Source organism: Plectropomus leopardus, chromosome 7 (assembly GCF_008729295.1).
Source record: "Plectropomus leopardus isolate mb chromosome 7, YSFRI_Pleo_2.0, whole genome shotgun sequence".
NCBI classification, from domain to species: domain Eukaryota; kingdom Metazoa; phylum Chordata; class Actinopteri; order Perciformes; family Serranidae; genus Plectropomus; species Plectropomus leopardus.
Window position 1 is genome coordinate 8,634,621 of NC_056469.1, and position 21,105 is coordinate 8,655,725.

At 42.4% G+C, this 21,105-nt stretch overlaps 1 protein-coding gene across 1 annotated transcript in view; it reads right to left on the reverse strand.

Moving 5' to 3' along the window:
• Positions 1-6,823: 6,823 nt before the first annotated feature.
• Positions 6,824-21,105, reverse strand: part of emc2 (ER membrane protein complex subunit 2) — a 30,872-nt gene continuing 16,590 nt past the window's right edge. The window contains exons 8-11 of the mRNA XM_042490376.1: positions 17,632-17,713; positions 17,263-17,373; positions 15,446-15,550; positions 6,824-7,450 (exon numbers count right to left, since the gene is read on the reverse strand). Coding sequence (XP_042346310.1) covers positions 7,364-7,450; positions 15,446-15,550; positions 17,263-17,373; positions 17,632-17,713 — 385 coding nt within the window. The 3' untranslated portion in view covers positions 6,824-7,363. The remainder of the gene's footprint in view (positions 7,451-15,445; positions 15,551-17,262; positions 17,374-17,631; positions 17,714-21,105) is intronic.

Below are 21,105 nucleotides of genomic sequence, written 5' to 3' on the forward strand. Positions count from 1 at the left end.
GATGTTTTACAGAAGGAAAAGTAGCAATGCAAAATTCAAATTTATGAAACAACTTAATGTTGGAGGCCGGGCCTATTCTTTATTATAAAGTTTCTCACTGAAGCAAAAAAAAGTTAAACTCCCACCTATAAAATTACCCGGATTTTCCAAATCCAAGGGCCCATAGACAGACCGCACAAGCATGTCCTTTAATACTTTAGCATAGCCTAGCGCAAAGACAAAAAGTGAGGAAATGGGAGTTGCCAGGGAGAGAAAAAAAATAAACAAATCAAGGCCACATTTTACTAAATCAAGTGAACCTGATGCTATTGCGTGGCCTTGGGATACTTTACAGTTAGTTACCTTTTTTTTTTGATGAATTCATCATTTTGGTTCATTTGTGTGTTCAAGGTAAGTGTAACATTGTATAACGTTACAGAGAGGCAGAACAACAGACCAGCCTTTCTCCGAGAAATCTCAAGTGCAGTGCACTCACTTGAAGTAAACAAGTTTTGATTTGCCGCCTCCGATTCAGCAGTTAAGGGGAACGTAATTTGCAATGCTCATGGACCGATTCTCGGCTTTTTGCACCTCCTTTTGTGATGAAAGCATGTTAGACGTTTTAAGTAGAGCCTCAGCATTGTCTGAAACCCAAAACCAAACTATCAAATTTGTGAAACCTTTATTCTATTTGTGAAAATCCAAAAAGGGAGACTTTACTGTGTTTTTCACATCGACCAAACTGGACCAGGTCCATATTAAAAACTACAATACTTAGTCTTGCCAAATCTGGACTAGATTATACCAGAGAGGCTACCATTTATTAAAAAAAACATTTCAGATTTGTGAAACCTTTATTCAGTTTGTAAAAATGCAAGTCATACAATATCTCCAACACTCAGTAACCGCACCAAAACAATCTAGACTGATAGCTTAAATAGCACAACAGGTTAGAGGGAAAAATATGTATTTTTGATTTGGGGAGTGAACTACCCCTTTAAGTAGCTACAGTGCTTGAGGGAGTGTGCTGAGTTATATTCTATAATTGTCAGTATGGTATGTGTGGGTAATCAAAATCAAGCGAAGGAAGTGTTCATACTCATCAAAGCAACAATGTGGAGGAATACTATATGTGTCCCATTGTTCCCAGTTGGAATGAGGTTTGGCACCATGCCTTGGAACTCATTTGACTCCAGCACTGTTGTAAAATCATGTTTACCATTCCTGGATGGTGACATGCCAGTGTACACAGATGAGATGTCTCACAATGCCTATGGAATAAATGAAACATGTAACAGCTTGTATGTATTCAGAAACCCATGTAAAGCTTTTTCTGTAGAACCCCAAACCTCCTCTGCTTCCCCATACTCCCAGGCTCTGTTGTATCCCTCTCAGGGTATAAAATATCCCTCTGTGGTTGCCATTAACATTCACCCAGGAAGCTCAATCAGTAGCCAATTCTGGTTTTCCCTCCTTTTTGTAATTAGGCCCCAGGCCTTGTGTGGGGTAAGCCCGTTCATTCTGGCTGAGAAGACGCCCTGAGAGGGGATTTGCGGTTTGGGAAGCCTGGGCTGGAAAGAACAACTGTGTATCGGAGCCAGCAACTTGCCCCTCTCTGATTTGACACATGCCCTACGCTGTGACAAGAGCTCTGCAGACAGGATGCAGCCTCTATAAGCACACGGCCGAGGCTACTGCCAGCGAGCCCTGGAGCTGAGAAGCCAGAACGGCCCGTGGAGGCTGCAGAATATCCTCTGGAAGAAGATCGCAACAGTCTGGAGCCTCCTGGTCAAGAGGTTTAGGAGTACAAGCACCGCCCGAGGCCAATAGTTTTAATTCCACGGGCAAAAGCTCTTCATATTGTTGAAATTACCACATCGTCTCACTCACATGCACACGCAAACTCGAGCTGACACAGAGGCATGCCTGCACATTGTCTGCACATTCATAATCACACTTTCATAACCACACATTCTCTCCCACTCGCTCACACACACACACACACACACACACACACACACACACACACACACACACACACACACACACACACACTTTTCTCAGGGATGTTGTCTTGCCTTGAGAGGAAATTATTTCCCAGCATCGGTGCCCCTTGGAGAAAAAGCTAAGTTTGCATTCATGCTGGTGCAATTGTGTAGGAGAAAAATAATACAAAACCAACAAGGAGATATTGTGCAATGACCAGAAACCAAAAATATCACTTTGCCAAATGACCTTACTGCTTCATATGCAACGATTGCATTTTATTAGGCAATCCAAATTTCCCCAAAGCATCCCACCTCCTTATCATCAGTATGTAGTGCAAGTTTAAATGTTCTCATTGTGTTCAACACTGTATCCAAGACATAAAAAACCCTTACTTTGATGAATGCACAATTGTCAAACATTATATTCCCCAAAATGAATTTCATCATGGAAACAGAGTTAATTTGACATGACAAGCCAAGCAAATCTATGCAAACACACCAGAATGAATAAATGTGCATTTATGATGATGTATTTGTTTTAATATTCAAAGCTAACTGAAACGGATCCAAAGCTTGCATCAAAAATTGCATATTATTGGGATTTCCTTTAGTAAGTTCTGGATGGCAATTTAAGCAGGTTTTAACCTTTATTTAACCAGGAAAAATCTCTCTTTCGAGTGTCCTGGCCTAAAAAGTATGTTAATACATGGTATAAGTCAACCATAAAAACAAAAAAAAAAAAAAAAAAATTAAGATACACCCTGACATTGGCATGTAGAAGATGACACACAAAAGTCAAGCAACAGTGCTTTGAAATCGCCTAGAGGAACCAACGAGTGCAGCTTTAAGTCTGTCTGCAAATGATTCCACATATAAGGAGCTGCATACATGAAGGTATTTTAACCAAACTCTGTAAGAACCCTAGACAATAAGAACAAAGGGCACAGCCATTTTCAGCTTTTTCCTTGATGTAAGGAAGTTATCTCCTCACAGCTCTCCTCTCACATCAGGTGTTGTTTGACTGATCCATCCTCACTGGTCCAACCCTGCATCTCCATTCCCAGAAAAAAAGGGAGTGGGTCAATCCGTCCCTGCTCGTAGCCAAAACACTATTTCATCACCAGGCCCTGGTTTGTGTGACTGGACAGGGCAGGATTTAGCGCTGCATGCCTCATCCATCTTCAGCGCTCCCGGCCTCTCCCCCTAAAACAGACAGAGATGGATGAGCTATAGCTGCAGCCCTGCTCTGCCTTTCCACTCACTCCCTCACCTTGGGAAACTTCCCCCCTGCTTCGGTCCTGAGCATCATGGAGCGGTTTGCTCCTCCCTCTGTCTTACAGTCCTCAACAATTTCTCTGACCCTCACTGACGTCAAAAAACTCCCTGCAGCCTCTTCCTCTGGCTTACCCACCTGCTAGCACCCTCCTCTGTATCAAACACAGTCATGCTAGGAATTCTTTGAAGCTTAAAGGACTCATAAAATGCTCATTTTCAGGTTCATACTTATATTTTGGGTTTTTACTAGAACACGTTAACGTGATTTAATGTTCAAAAAACATTATTATATATTATATATTTTTCTTATATGATCTACCTGAATATACCTGGATTCACTCTCTGACTTAAACGCTCCGTTCCAGCGCCTGTCTCTTGAAGTCACCCGGTGGAAAATTTACCAGTTTGCTCTGATGGGGGCAATGATAACTTCTGCCAACTGCAATTAGGATTTAATAATCCTATAAATGGTGTTAATATGTGATAAATGCTGTTAATTTGTGATTTGTGATTAATTTGTGGTTCATTTGTGATTTATGATACTTAATGTTTAAGTATCATAAATGGTTCTTTGCTACAGAGATCATTATTTTCTGCAATAATCCAAAATCCAATGAAAAAATCCATAGGGCTTTTGACAAGGGAAATAGAGCGATGCTAACTTCCGCGTTGGCATACAGAAAAATGTCATCCCTCGAGCACTCTATTGTAGCTTGGGAATGACTGTGAATGTAGCAGAAGTTTCTGTCCGTAACTGTGACATCACAACTTCAAGAAAGTCGTGATGGCTTATATCTGAATACAGACTGTGGGCATTTCTCTGTGGATTGACGGTGTCGATACTTTCACAGTATTTCTATAGTACATAAACTTTCTTTAAAGACATGGAAATCTGACTTTTTAAAATATGGGAACTTTAATTTGTGACTCAGCGTACACCTTGGACAGTTGTAAATCATCGTCATCACAGCTGCTTTTGATGAATAGACTGATCAGAAAACTCAGCTCTATCCCGGTGTAAGCTCATCATCCCGTAGCTCATCCTGTTCAACTAACCTGGCCACTGCAGAGCAGCCGAGGACAAGCAAACCCTCTCCAGGGGCTAATCTCCTGGAGAATCCAGGATTATGGGCAGCACTAATAGCGAATCCCCTACACACACTAAACTGAGCCAGCAGCTTAGTGGGGTTAGAGGGTTCTCTCCTCACCTTCCTCTGTCTTTTGCTCTGGCTCTGTTGTCCAGGTATGGACTGATGAGACGTTCATAAACTCTGAACTACTTGGACAGAGGTTTAAAAGGCTCTCAGGAGCTGGAGGTGTTACCAACAGTGAGGTGAGAAGTGATGTAGACTACAAAACTCAGCAGGGCCAACATGCTATTTTTCTTGACTCTTCAAGGATATGTTTGGACTGCACAGCTGAGCGCAAGGATAAGATTTATCGGAATTCATGACTGAGAAATTATGCGTAACAGACTTTTTTTCTTGCACAGCAAATCAGAGTTGCAGACAGGCTGGAAATAACAGTACATGCAGGTTAAGTTTAGTGCATGACAGCGATAGCCCACTTCCAGGTGCATGTTGTCACTCATTGCAGTCAAAGTCAGAGTTCTTCATCTAGACTACAGATGGCACTATTGCCTCAGTATAGTTGGCACTGGCTACCAATATCTCATAATAAGGACCATCAAACTGATTGACATCCTTTATTCCCCTCTTACTAGTTCATGAATGACCTTTGCAAATAGAGCAATATTTACATGGGAGCTACAACAGAAATGAATCACTCTGCTTCAAATCAAACAGCTTTCATCCTGTAACTCTTCAAAAAGAGCTTCATTTCACCTCAGCCCTTTTTCCTGCAAAAATAACTCAAGTCAGTTTATGTTCAAATGTCCCCTGGCTTTCATTGGTTCCGCCAGATTGGTGAAGCAAATCAAATGCAGACACATTCATCCACTGACCAAGGCCAGAGAGTATTAAAAAACTTGAGAAAACAGCTTTCCACACTCTGAGCTTTGAGCTGGTGACCTCTGTCAATTTAAAAGGCGTCCAAAAAAGACCATAAACTCAACGCTCAAGTTTTCCATCAGCCGAAGAGTGAAATTATGAGACAATTGCCACGACTTAATAAACAAAAGAGATGGAAGGAACAGCTGACCCTGCATGGGTGAGTGAAGACTTGAGATGATCATTTGGATCAATTCAGATTGAACAATTACACCCACTGAACTGAGTGTACCACTTTAACAGTGGAGGAGACCAGCGCTGCCTCTCACAGCACTGAAATATCCTTCTTTTCCCGCCTGTCATGACAGTTCCCAGATTCATGAATACATTTTTTTTTTCGTTTCCAACTTGTGGCGTGTTAATTACTGGCAGCATTGTGGGGCTCTCTAAATTTGAAATGACAGAGGTGTTCTTCAGTGTGCTGAAGTATGTTCAGCTGCTGTCCAAGCAAAGTGAAAAGTAGGATTTTGCAGCTGGAATTACTAGGAAAAAAGATGACATTTTTTAATGCCCCTGTTGTTACTACTTCTGCCTTCATAAAGACATATGCCTCCCATCCTTCTCCAGGATAATTATGGAAGGTTTATATGTGTCAGTAAGTGCCATTACTGGGTAAAACATGACTATTTCAGTACAGGGTTTCCCACACATTTATTTATTTGTGGCAGCCTGCCACAATTAAAACATCTGCTGCCACGTATTGATTTTATATTTTTGGAGTTGGACTGTTCATTAGGAGCGCTACTGGAATGTTTGGTTGTTCATTGCACCTTTCAGAGGGTACTCTGGGCACAGACAGAGCAGCAGAATGCCAGGCGCAGTGAAAATTAAACTTAACCGTTCATTCTGCTGGGTGTAATAGTTTGCTTTCACTCGCTTCTCCAGCAGCTGCTCCTCTCATCCATCTATGTGATCTTAGCTCTGACTGGATTGACGGATCAATTATCCACCCAGCGACTCACAGTGCTGCTGAGGAAAAAAATAATTCATGAGAAGCTACACTTGCGCTACGTTCACAGACCCACAAAAACATTTAGATAGGGGACACAGAGTGATAAAAAAAAGTTTAAAGTTTAAAAACAGAAGTTTGCTAACCCTCCACAGTTGAGATACATGGAAAGCAGGGATTCATGACATTGTATTTTTTTTCAATTCTATCCAATATACTGATATAAAAACAACTCCTTTGGCCAATAACAGATATCGATATTGATATATCCACTTTTTTTCCCCAACTAAATTCAATGATCATCAGATTTCCTCTGAAATGGAATTAACATCATATTATGCATTCTCTCATTGTAATGGCCCACTAACAGATGGAGACATCGATGCTTTTCAGTGTATCATTTTCATTCATTATGCAAAATTTAAAAAATACTTCAACTTCGAGCTGATGTTTTGATGTTTTCACTTTGTCAATTAAAAAAAAAAAAAGTTAGCTGCCAATACCAATGACATGCCAATATTATCACGCATCCCTAATGGCAATCCCACAAAAAACCGACTTACTGATGCCACAAATAAGAATATGAATCTGCAATCAGTCCTACTTTTATTAAAACATTTTGATAGATTAGACAAAAGAAAAAACAAGTTTATTAGATAAAGATGTTTCATTTACAGATAGTACGGAAACAGTAAAGGACCTCAGTGCAGACAGGTGGGATCGCCACAGTCTTTATAAATAGCTTTAACTGTACAGCTTGTTATCTTCCCGGGTCACAGAGTTATAGCCTTGATGTGGATGTGCTAATATCAGTTAGAGATTAACCTAAAAGACAGTATGAGATAGGGATGGATAAAGTAATCCAGACATGTGGAATTGCATCTGGGTTAATACTAAGTAGAACTTGTTAAAATAAGTTGGAGTACTTGGAATTTGTCGCTTCCAGATGGGTGGGGAAATCTTTGCACTTGAGGGAAACAAATGTCTTCCATTGTCCATGTCGAGTTCAATTAATTACAGAACTGAACTTGAAGGGATAAAAAAAAAAGAAATCTGTTAAAGATCCGGTTGTGGTCACATTGCAAGGCTATATGAGCTGCCATGTCGCTCCAAGTGGCTGTGTGTGAACAGGAGGGAAGGAGGAAGGTGCAGACGAAGGGCATCTAAGACATGGTGATCTGCATGGACTCCAGCATCTCCTCCACCGCCTTCACGGAGCATTTGTTCTCCTTGGTTCCACGGCCAGCCAGCTTCATGTCAGAAAAGAGGGGTGAAAGGCAGAGAGAGTCGGACAGAGAGAGAAAGGGAGGAGGAAGAAAAGAGAACATCAGCTCATTAGGTCTCTCCGCCAACTAAAGCAATAGAGAGCCAAACACGCTTGAACGCAGCATCACAGAGGCCATGATAACCTCATCCACCCTGAATCACACTTCACAGGGTTTGCAAAGCTAGACGCAAAAAGAATCAGAGAATAACAACAGTGGTCACTGGATAGAATTGGTAAACAGGTCATAAAATACCTCTAAATCAGCAGGTTGCTCAATTGTTGCATAAGTGACATTTTAGTTCTGTGTGTGTGAGATTTCTGAAACAGGATGCCCTCATGATTAGTCCACTTCCATGGCCTCTAGTACACGAGTATGTAACACTTTGCTCTAATTTCTGCTCTTTGTCCAAAGGCTTTCACAGGAAGTGCCGCAAATTATAATCCACTAGTACATCCAGGGTTACTCATGCGTGCACATACAGGCACACACTTTTTCTACCAAATTACACACTGCAACAGCTGAGGCAACCCCTGAAAAAATATCAGTGAGAGAGACAACTTCCTTGACCTTGGGCAGGGAACCAGGGATATAATAAAGGGATCAGTCTAATTAACCTCACTTCACCCACATTTATAGACAGACATAAATCTTTATGAAATCTCTAAAGGAAGTTAGAAATATGCTTTTAAATATGTCTTCTGAGCTACAATGAGACGTAAAATAAAGCCACATTAACACTATTACTTATTGTTAATGTACAAGCATACTAGCCTAGTGCTAGTTGCTGATGTTAAGCTGGTATGGTGGCCACCGTAGTTTAGCATGATAGCATGCTAACATTTAAGGGTGATGGAAGCGTCATTAGTTTTGTGGGTATTTTGTCATAAACACATCAGACAGGCAATACTTCATCCACATGAGGCTCTCGTCACCTGTTAACCCTTTTGAGGGAAAACTGTCCAGCAGTCTGCATAGATGGCAACAACATGCATATACACTGCAATATGCAGTTTAAATTCATAACACGATTAATAGGGTTGCTGTGTAGATGGTTGGAAAAACAATGAATAAAAAAACAAAACTGCTTCCCTGCCATGTCGCTAGAAGATAACAACTCGTAATTTTGTTTCAAGCTACAGACCAGAATGGCACTGCATTATCACCAATTCTATGTACCATTCGGGGAGAAAAAACATTACCTTAAACATTGAGGAGAGAAAAGTAAGAAATGCAGAGAAGCTATTGTGCAGTGGATTAATGAAGGCTTTCACATTGAGCTTTGAGGCACATGATAAATCTCATAATTCACTGTCAGTGTGCTGAATCGCTAAATGAGGCTGGTAGCTCAACCCTTACTTATTAAGGTGTCACAAGCACACAGGCTCAGGAAAGGTTGCAGAAGAATTATTGGACATGTCCATCAGACAAACGCGTGTTTAACAGAAATAAAAGCATACAGATGTGTCAAAAATAATGATCCAAACACACTGTCTTGACATCCATAGCAGCTTTGGCTGTCTAGAACCCACAAGGTTGAGTGGCCATGCGTCGGTCTGATGTATTGGAAAAAATTTAAAGCTGTTGATAGAACTAAATAAAAAGTCAAAGGGATCATAAAGGTTAGTACAATTTGTCGAAAGAATATCTTTGCAAATGTATGTAGAAATATGTAAGTTATATGTAGTCATGTGACAACAACATTTTTAAGACTTCACACATCCCTAAACTTGGAAAGGTAAAAGCAAGGGTTAAATCAGGATTTTTTTAGTTTAGTTTAGTTTTTTTTTTGTTGTTTTAATTTTTTTAACCTTTCTTCATGCAGGTAATCTCATTGACACACGGGGTCTCATTCTCAATAGAGACCTGTTTCGGACAGCATACAACATGAAAGTTAGTTACAGACACACAGATTAATCAGTACAGTACAAACAACATTTAAGTAAAAGTAACAAGTGGAAGCAGATTAAAAATACTATAAACAGGAACAAGTTTCCAAAGATGCTTTGCCAGGTTTAAATTGGGATTCAGCCAGCAAAAACTCCAGAGCTCTGATCCCATACCCCCCTGACTACCCACCAGATCAGCAAACTTTCTGTTGCTGCCAATACACAGATTAGACAAGGGCTACAAAGACAGGCCTAAGCTGTTAAATTGGAATTCGGATTTTATCTACTTGGACGAGCCCCCCCCCCCAAGTACAGTCGATGTGCTGGACAGCACCGGTCCAATTTAACCCTGGAGTAAACTCCAACAGAGAATTTGCAAAAAATCAAACATGGTAAAAATCAAGAAAAACATTTTAAAGAAAGGCTGCCGCTGTGCAAAAGCATTGCAACTATGATACCAACAACTACAACACAGTGGAACAACAAAGGACAAGCAGGAGGCAACAGCACCACGGAATCCTTTCAATTAAATCATTATAAAAACACCATTACCCCGAGTGAAACACAGGCAGGGGATACAGTTTCAGTGCTGCCTCTGGACAAGAGAGCACATCCTGCACGTCCTCCGAGGAGAGAGATGAGGCCCTTGAGAGCATGTGCACACTTGGTTAAACAGAAGCACACACGCTCACCGTAAACATAATAATTTCTATACTTGAGACACGCACAGCTGGCTGACGAAATTGAAGCCTTGTGCCCTCACCAAGACCAGCTTGGCTTTCTTCCAAAACCACACAGTCCTTCCTCTGTGTTTTATCTTTTGGTGGAATAACACAGCAAAACAGACAACAATCAACGCTATGTTCAACATGAAGCAACGTTTTAATGGTGTGAGACATTTATTCATTCAACCTTTGGCCATGTTCAGGCTTCTACAAACAGGAACTAACTGTAGCCTAAACCTAGCCTATACTGTATTTCCATGGCTAAAGTTTTTTCCTTCCTCTTTTGCCAAACTCCATCTTAGGGCAATTGGCTAAGGTGTGCAATTTGCTACGTAATTTCCAAGTGTGACTCATTCTTCTACATTTAGAGTGTGTGTGTGTGTGTGTGTGTGTGTGTGTGTGGTGGGGTAGCTATAATGATCAGTGCATTTCATTGCCTTGCTGCCTAATGCGCCATTACCCCGGGCCGGTAGTCAATTATCTCCTCAGCCTGAGGTGAGACCACCACATTAACTTCTGCCCTGTTCTACAACAGTGGGAGCAAACCAGACAGCTCCACATCTATTTAGAGCATCTGATAATAGAGTCATGACGCAGTGGAAGCCTGTGGTCCGTGACAGAGGAGCTAATCAGAGAATCTGTTTCGAGAGTTAGGGCAGGAGGGCATACCATGTAGTGCTGCTTTGAAGCCCCCTGCACCTACGACCCACACATCTCCATGTCTTTTACATGTCAGCCGACCCCACCAAAGTAATTACATTTCTTTTTAAATGGGCCCCCAGTCCATCGTGACCTTTAGCTGACATCTGCTCCCACTTGCACTCACCTGCCTACCTTTTTCTCACACTGAAGTATGACAATCACCAGGTACCAGGGCCTAATAAAAGTGGACGACTGACACGAGCAACGCTTTAAAGAGGCCATCAATCAGCAGCGCAAGCTCGCAGCAGCCTGCAGCTGTCTGACGATGGCCCGATCCCTTTTAAAAGATCTCAGGAGTCATTTAAGTGGAGGTGGGAAGGCAACCTTACGCCTTGTCATTTAACTTGTCTCACACAGCAACCAAAAACAACATCTACAGGCACACGTGCGTAGTGCCAGGCTTCACATACTGTGCATACACATCCCAGCACAACCTCACTATTACCAGGCAACTTAAATAAATAAAACACCAGGGCAGGAGCAGAGGGGCGGCATGAAACTCACATCATGTTCCCTGGAAGACAAAGGTGTGACTGACTGAGGTGTCTCATTATCGTAACCAGGGGGTCAAAGCAACGTAGGGTCAAACGTTTTAACACTTAAGCTTTGTTCACTGGCCTCTAGTAGTTTTTCAGTATTTCAGTCTTTCGTCATGACAAATCAACTGAAAATTGCTCTGAGCCATACATCATTACCTATAATAGTGATGCCCAAATAATCTTCCTGATTGAAATATAACTTCAGTCCTGTAAATCCATTTAGAGGTGTGAAAGATAAATATGTTCCGCAACACAGAATTGATGCATAATGAGTTAAATAAGAAATAGGGACATTTTTCTGTCAAAATCTCTCCCATGTTCCACCCTTTTTATCATCCACAGAACAGGGCTGCAGGCTGGAGTGAGTCTCTCTCAATGGGATGTTTGAAATATCAGCTATGTGCATTGACTAATTGTCAGGCGAAAGCAGGGTTTTAGTGCTGCCCGAGCACACTGAACGAAGCTCTGACACTTCTTTTCTCCAAATAAAGATTAGAATATGTGTCGTCACATTATCCAATCACATATAACATACATTTTTTAAACACGTCATCCAAGAGAGACAATAAAAACAGATGGAGTGGTCGAAGATGTCATATTGAAATTTAAGGTGTGCTGATTGATTCACGTCATTATCTCATGTACTGAGAAACATTACAAGTTAAAGTTCCACCTTAAAAGGTGCCAGCAGTTGCTCCAGTTAATTAAATTATTTTTAATTACTCAGTCTGCAGCTGCTGCGAGAGGCTGCAAACATCCTTTCATTTTAAAGTTTTAGTTTACTCTTGTCACGATATGAAACAGTGGTGGCTCGGGCATGAGCAGAGTGTTAATTCTCTAATGACCAATCAAAGGACTGCACTGTTTCTAGCTTCCTTGTTTAGTGCCAGATCAGTGTGCTAGGTACCTTAAAGCAGAAGGGTGACGAAAAATAAGGACGGTTCCAAAGGTATTAAAGGTACCATCCACAACTTTTCACAATGGTAATGAACTGAGCTTTACTGAACCAACCTGGTGGTGGAAAGTAAATGCAGTAGGGTTGTAATTAAATACAGAAGGTTATACTTAAAAAGGTATAAAATCAGTGAATCTCCTGAACTCAGGACATGGGAGTATGTAAAATGACAGGTAGTGTTGCATTTATTTGAATGCACTTAATGTCTGCACTTGTCTGTGTTAACCACTTTACCCCTGTTTCTGCACTATTTATGTATTTTTATGTGGCAGCCTTTATGTTCAGTTTCCCTTAGGACAAATAAGGTAATCCTGAATCCTGAAAATCACTGCCAAGTGTTGATTCCACATCTGAGATCTGTGCCCATCAAGATATTAATACAAAGGATCTATTGAACTGTATAGTCTTGTCTTATGTAAGGCAGAGTTTGGGTAGCAAATAGCAATCTATTTGATTTATTAAAGCCAACATCACCAAAAACAGATGTGTGTTCCCTGTCTGTGGGTAAACCCTCTGCCACACCTCCCTGGCAATGAAAACATTTAAGCAAGAAAAACATGTGCTACACTACTGGTTAGGCTACTGTCTAATCCCTGTAACAAGTTTCAGATGAAGTCCTAAAGTAATGTTATAATAGGTCTGTTTCCAAGCTTATCTGATGTACTTACGAATCCATTATTGGCAATTGCCAGGCCGTACATAACTAGTTTGAATTATAAATAAAAAGTTTAAACAGTTTTGTGTAATATGTCAACAGAAAAAGGAGGTGAAGTTACAGACAGTATCATGATTTCTGGCGGTCCTGTCAAAGCCTGATGCCTCAGATCCCTCTCAAGTTCCACTGATGTTCTTCAGATATTTGGACACTGCTGAGTTCCCTCAAAATATGATTCTCTTTTTTCACACTTTGTCCCTCTCCCTCTCTTTGGGCCTCTGATTTATGATAAAAACGTTTGCAGTTTGAGATATTCATCTTGTCTCCTGCTGGGATCAAAGACTTTCGAAGACATGAGGTGAGGTCAGCAAGCGTCGTGATCAAAGTGACGAGTAGTGCGGACTTGACATCAGTCGAGGCATCTGATTGACTAATCTTATTGACCAAACCACCTCTGCATTTTTCTATTTATCAAGATCTCGATCTAAGATCTAAACCTGTTAACCTAAACAAAACAAGCTGCACCTCTTCAGTTAGTATATTCCACTTTCAGAAGAAAATAAAAGCTTAAATCTCCTCCATGACACTTCTATGAGAGCACTGAAAGAGAGCAGCCATTCACCGTGGCGTTACTCACGTGCAGACTTTTTCCAATAGAGCCCTCAAACTTGTCTCAGCGCTCGACATGTGAAATGTGTCTATATGGCAAGGACAGCCCAGTGCGGTGAGACGAGGTCTTTAGAGGCTCAGTGGGGAGCCCCTCTCTCTCAACAGGACCCACACATGCTCAGCAAGAAACCGCTTATTACATGTTTAACCATCAATGCCCAAATAAGCAACACATATGGCCGACATGGCAAATAAGATTGCTTTTGAATATGGTTTCATACTTGGGTTGCTATGACAACAGCATAAACTATTTTTAGTGATACCATCTGAGTAGCTCTTCAATTTTTCCCCTGCTTGCGCAGTGTGCATGTGCAGATACTAATATGTGAGCATACTTTTATGCCCCCAGTTTGTCCACTTTGCTACTGTCTGTACAGCGATGGGTCAGAGTCATTCAAAAAAATCTTCTCAAAAAATCCACAAATGGACACAAACGGGTTCACTGGCCAGCAATAGTCAGATTTAATTTCAGGAGGTCTAATTCAAATCACTTTTCAGATAAGTTGATATAATATTAAATGTTCATCAACTTAAAAAACGTATTTTGCCTTACATAAAACTAGGCTGTCTATGCTGTAGAAAGACACAAATACTTTTGAAATTGGAGCTAAATGACCAGAGAAAAACAGAGAAAAAGGACTGCTTTTTCTCAAAAAGGTAGAAAACCTTCAACTACCACAATGCACAGCAACATACCAGACCAATAAACACCCCAGCTGGTGGGTGACACAATGCGAGCTCGTCCATTTAACACATTGGCAGCCGACTGGTAACAAACAATGTATCACAGCTTAACAGTAAGCTAAAACATTTTAGGTGAGAAATGGTCTTTTATAATTGATTACTGCTGCTTAGTTTTAACGTTTTGACGTTTCTTCTTTCTTTTTTTGGGGGGGGCATACATTTTCACTATGCAGAAAGCAGTATGGCGTCCACTTTCTGTTCACAAACTTTCGCTATTACAGCTAAAGAGGGCATCAAAATATGTTTCTGAAAACATTTTAGAAGAGGAATAAGCAGTGCAGCAACAAACTCTCCCTTTATATTTGATCAGCACTGCCTAGTTTTACCATTTGATCAGATTTCAGTCCGAGTTTGAGAGACAGATAGAGTGAAGAAGGGGCAGTTCTGTCAGCTTGTATACTCTTTGTGTCCACGGTGGCGGTTTGGGTGGTGGGCAATACAAAAATGCAGAGGTATAGCCTGCCATTCAAGAAAGAATCCTTTAAAGGAAAGATGCAACTGAAAAACATTAAAATCTACAATTAGGCTTGTGAATTTTCTCCTCGATTCAGTTCAAAGGCACTTGACGGTCAATGAACCTCACTTTGAGAACCACTGAACTAGACAACTCTCTGCTACAGTTTAGCGTGATTGTGGTCCTCGGAGAGTCAGCCTGTGGCTCTGCGAGGAGCTCATCTGTGAGGCCGGGGTGTGGAATAAAGTCTTAGCAGACGTTGTGGCCTTAAATCAACACATTAACAGTAAATGTACCCAGACACACTGAAAGACACCGGGGTTGTTATTACAACACTGCAAGTCGAAAGCATCCTTCAGGACTGCTGTGCATTCAGGGGTCACTCGGTGGTGGTGAATGCTTTTCACATACTATGCAAATGAGGGGATTTCTGGATGTCTGGATATTGTGTGCAAATGTCCCGTGGAAGCTGAGACACAACAGAAGAGAAACGATTGGTGGTTTGCAGTGTCTGGCGGACTGAATTGGGGATGTGGGAAAAAGTAAAAAGATGTCTTTCAGTTGGAGGGACACCAAAGATATGGAGGCTAGAATAACATATAGAGTGAAGCTATTATCATGCCTAAAGACAATGGTTATGTGACTCACCTTATAAGCTCTATTTATTTGATTGGCAGCCCAGGCCGCGTACTTCATATTGTCCTTCTTCACCTTGGCACTGACTTTTGGACTGGCAGCGATGTAACTTGCCGACTAGAGGGAAAACAGAAAACGGGAAGGAGTAGCAAAAGGGGAGAACAGATGAAGGGGGTGTTCTTATATCAAAACTTGGTGAAACAGCAATAAAAGCGTAATTGAGATGAATGTGCAACCACTCTTACCATCTACCACTCTACTAGTCATTGTGGCAGAAGGAAGAGAAAAAACAGACCTTGGCCTGATGACACAGGAGAAATCATTTATGGGGAGGGAAAAAGTGAGTGTTTTAATGCTTCATACGTAAATTGTCACTTAACGGGGCCTAATTTCTCCAACACCATCGATTCACTGCGATGAAAGGACCTTGTATGTCTTTACAAAAAAAAAAAAGAAAAAAAAGAAAAAAGAGCGGCGCGCAGTGAGAGGAGCGCTATGTGAATCACGGTCTCTGCCTGCTCCCATTCGAACCACAAATCCCATGTCTTTCCCATGTTCCTGCCATCATCTCCACACAGCAAACCCCAGAGGGCTTACCCTGCGTGCACTTCAAAGCGCTCCCTACCAGTGTGCTGAAACTTTAACTACACACTAATCAACCTGGCCCTGTTTTTTCGATAAAATGGTTTGGCTTCTGTATTTTTTAGTAAGCATTTTCTTTCTTTTTTAACTCAAGAGCAATCTTAATTTAGATTATATCAACCCAGGCAGGCTATCCCAGTTATGGAGGGGAATCCCCATGCAAGTGTTGTGAGTAACCAACCCACAACCCAACTGTGGTCAGTGCTACCAGGTCTCCTGTCGAACCGCCACAGATGGTATGAGATGGTGAAAGTTTCCTGTCCCTTCACTGAACTTCTTGCACCTGTCAAGACGCAGACCACCGAGACTTGCTGACAATCTGCAAAACACGCTCTTAAGGCGCAAACTCCCACCTGAAGTATTCATTAAAGAGCCAAGTGTCAGCGGATGACTTGTCAGGAAACCGTGCTGGGGCCTGCTCTGTCTCCACATAAGCGTGAGAGTTAACAGAAGCGAACGTCTTGGGTTTGACGCTGCCCTGCGCCTCCTGTGCTACACCTCGGAGCACTTTCAGAGGTGTTTGGACTACCTGAGGAATCCCAGTGCAGCACAGAGAGAAAACACTGGGGCTCTCTGTGTTCGACCTGCTTCCCCTCTCCACCTTTTATTCCCTGCGCTGCTTCGTTTGTGTTTTTATGTCAAGTCTCGACTTACATATGATGCATTGGCACTTGCAGACAACATCCTGTTTAAACAAATATGTAGATGAAAGGGGCCGTTGGGCCAAAACTACAATCAAACTGGCACCTGGTCGGATAATTTGCCAGTGACAAAATGCTTGCAGCAGTGGTACCGCTCTCCCTCTTTCCCTTTTTTTACTCCGGGACTACTTTATTTATTTAAGTCATAAACATAAAAAAGGTCTCACCAAAGGGGTATTATTACTAAAATAAAGAGCTCCAGAGGGGCAGACTTTTCCGATGCTGGAGTTCACCGTCTGAGTCAGCACTGAGCTGACCTGTCTGAGAGCCCCTTCTTCGCTCCCCCCAAAAACACACTTATATATATATACACACACACACACACACACACACACAGTACAGTTGGGCTTGACACACTCAGTGGCCAGCCTCAACCTTGACAAACCACAGGGTTACAAAAAAGGCTCTACTGTTTTTGTTTTTTTCTTCCACTCCCTATTTCTTTCTCTCCCACTCTCTCTCTCTTCATGCAAAGCAAGTACTCACCATGTACAGACCAAACAATGCCCTCATGTTTCTGTTGTTCAGCCTCAGTGCCTGGGCAAAATACTTTCTGGACAGCTCCAGGTTTTCCAGCCCCCCCTGGGTGTACTTCACCTGTGTGAGGAGGTATTAAAACATGGCCAATAAGCTGTGCTAAAGGGCAGCTTGAGCAATGACAGCATGACATCTGAATAAGCAACACATGACAACCTCATGTAAACACATCTCCTTTCATGAGCCCGTATTCCCAGTGACGTTAAGTGCGTGTTGGTGTCTCTTGCTTTTTACAGAGAGGCGCCATTCACAGAGAGCTAATATTTATTCCACAGTTTGCCCCCGTGCTTGATGACGGACGTCCAGGCGGGTACCTACCTCAGCGTACTGCTCACAGTACAAGTGATTGTGAGGGTTGGTCATCATCAGCTCCTCCAGACAAAACGCGGCTTTTCCATAGCTGTGGAAATGACAAGAAAAACAGTCAGCCGATTGATACAGCTGTGGATGTGTCATCCTTTCGCTTGCTCAACTGTGAAGCACAACAGCCATGCCCAATAAATTCACAGGTATAAATTTGAGCTGAAAACGACGTGGGGTCAGTTGACATGCAGTGGACTTCAAGTTGTGGGGATCCGTAAAGATCCACCACATGACATGATGTTTATTTACACACTTGCTGTAAAGGTTACTCAGTCCAGACAGCTGGCAAAGGTAAGAGCCTATCTAGTGTGGTGATTCTCCCTCCTTTGGGGACACTGAGGATCAATCTTGTCCGTCTGTGTGTTTTTTCAGCCTTTAATGTGTAGTTAACTACCTTCCTGAGGTCAGCACTACAGTAAGAGCTGGCACACTGTGCCTATACTCAGATGAGATCACTTCTCAGCAGCAGACTGCTGAGCTGTTGACCTCACACTAATCTGCTGCCACTCCACTTCCAATACACAGTTTCCCCTTCACGGGCCCAGGCCAAGACGAGCTGAGATACAGTATATCATTGAACACAAAGTCATAAAACGGCTGTGCACCTAACAAAACAGAAGCCAATTCACACAGACAGAGGCAGAAGCACAACTACCGACAGAAAACGGGGCTGCTCTGCGTGTCTATCAACACATCCAAGCACCATGAAGGTCATTCTTTGTAGCCAAGCCTTCACCTCTTAAGCAATGCTAATTTCTCCTTTTGCTTTGCAAGATTTTACAAAAGCTGCCCCTTGAAAGTTGGAGATTCAGTTCTGACCGCCAGTCTGGTCGCAGACTCTCAGTTGGCTGAGATAGCTTCAAGTCGTCAAGTCTTTTTTTTTCTGTGTAGTGTTCTTCTGGGGACGTTTTGGTTCCCAAACTTTGTTGCGGAGTGAGTGCTCTCAACTTTCACACTGCTCTTTGATACACAGAGATGCAGGCAGCAGCACAGAGGAGGAGTAAGGAGAGACCATCTTTTTAGAGGTGGTGAATTTACAGCTCACCGCAACTTAATACAATACAGTCTCATGAATGCTGCTGTCACACTGAACTTCTCGAGGAGCCCCAAATAAAATCTGAAACTGGAAAACAAAACAAATAACTTGCTAAATACTCATTTTGAACTGCCCAATCCGTTTTGACTGGCATGATTCAAAGTCAGGTACAGCCCTAGATTCTACACATTTTTTACACAGTAGTTGTGCTATAGGGCTGCTATAAAGTCCCCTTCTCTATGCCACCTTTGCATTTTTTACACAAAACCAAACAACTGCAGCATCATGCCGCTCCAGTGTTTGATTTTAGACAGCATGCCAGCATTGTGAAAGCAAAAGAGGTGAAAGGGGCATGAGATTTACCACAAAAACATCTACCACTAGCGTGCCGTATAACATACACATTGGCAGCGTTTTCTAAACAACAACAATGGCATGGCATGGTAATATCAATCATGTACCTTTTTGTCCTCTGCTTGGACAGTAAGGAGCCCCTGAATCCCACTGCTTCCCTTATTTGCAGACATTCACAACCACTACTATTCTTCAAGTTAGCAGCTAACTTCTGCTGTCTTCTTTTTTAAATCTCTTGTTGTGGGTCGCACACATAACACGCCGTCAAATCGTCACAACCACCTCGCCCATGATCTTGTCTTGCTGGCTGTCCCTTGACCACAGACCTCTATTTGGCACTGTTTATACCTCTGCTGCTGGCTCAAAGGAGAGATAACTCCGTCCCTCAATTATGCCATCATAGCTTTTATACAGAACAGCATGCTGTTGCTTGCATCAACAGACTTCTGCACCGGGCTACATGGGGAGCAATTTTACTGCTTGTGAAATCAAAGGAAATGCAGGCGGGAACTAAATATCCAAATGTTGCTCGCCACAACATGAAGAATCAGTCTATATAAAGTCTGCCATGGTAACTAGCTAAAAGATTAACAGCATAGGAGGGAAAGGAAGGTGGGGACAGAGAAAGAAAGGAATAAACAGGGGGAAGGGAGTTTGGTAGAGGGGGAGATCAGAGGGAAGGCTGGTGGGGGGGGGGGGGGGGGGGGGGGGGCTGCTTACAATTACCATTTCCTCTCCATAAAGACTTTCAGATGTGCTCATGCAGTGGCCATGGCCTGCAACAGAGCCCGCTCCATCAGCCATCAGCCAGAATCCTGTACCCGAGCCAGACCCTTACCTCTTCTACTCTCCCTCTAAGCCATCTAACCCCACCATCACCGAGCGGCTCTCTATGGCAGCTCCTAAGCTCGCTCTTAAACCACAGTGCTTGAGGAAAGGTTGTAGCCACCATCATGTGCGAGACTGTAAGAATCGTATTTGTTTCTTTTGGAGGTTAGCAAAACCATCAGCAGCAGCTTTCGCCCCATTTCAATACCACATTCTGACTGCATATAAGACAAAAATGGATTCAGACTGGGCAAAGTATGTTTGAAAAAATTATTACTATTTATCCTGTAATTCTGGATGACCGGTCCAATTTTGTCAGTCTGGTAAGCTGCATTAGAATGAGAGCCAGCAGCAGATTCCGATAGTTGCAAACAGACAAAAATAATCTCCTGTCTAAACACCGCTGGAAAAAGGATTGTTTTAACAGTGTCAACTCAGAGGCTATTAATTACGTTTTTTAATGTGTGAACACCGATGTCTGCTGCAACCCCAACAATGGCAGTGCGGAGACACACTGCTTGTTTACTTTTAGCTCCCAGGGTGTTGCGCAGTGAGGGGAGGAGAGTTTATTTCTCTTCCTCGCTCCTCCGTCACCCTGTGTTTTCTCTGGCTTGAGGGGGAAAGAAAAGTGCCACCACCTTCTCCTGGGAATTTTCACAGCAAGTGCGCTCTCCTTCTGCCCCCCCCTCTCTGCTCTATCCCTCTGGAAAAGAGTGGCGATAATGCCTGGCTATCCGGAAGAGGAGGAGGAGGGGAAACGGGGAGTGTTTGTAACCCAAAATAAAGAAAACAAAGAAAAGAAATTGACACGCCTGTAGAGATAAGGGGCTGTGGGAGTGAATGGTGTGATATTAGAAGTGTTGGGATAAGCTGGGAGATAATCCGCTCACCCCTGGATTTCCTCTGGCTACTACAGCAATAAAGCCTCCCAGACAAAAGCATGAAATATCCAATAAGTAGCCTTCTCACCGTGCTGCACATTCCTGCAGCCGCTGCCCTCGTACCAGAGCAACCGAGCAGCCAAAGAGTCACACACACACACACACACACATGCAAGTATAAAACCAAACTACAGACACTGCTTCACTAACTTCTGAGCCGCAGACAATTAAGGAGGGATAAAAGATGACACAAACAAAATAATTTTTTCTTACAATGCTCCTGTCTGTCTGGCAGTTCTCCTTGGCGACTGAGATATCAGCAGGAGGCCG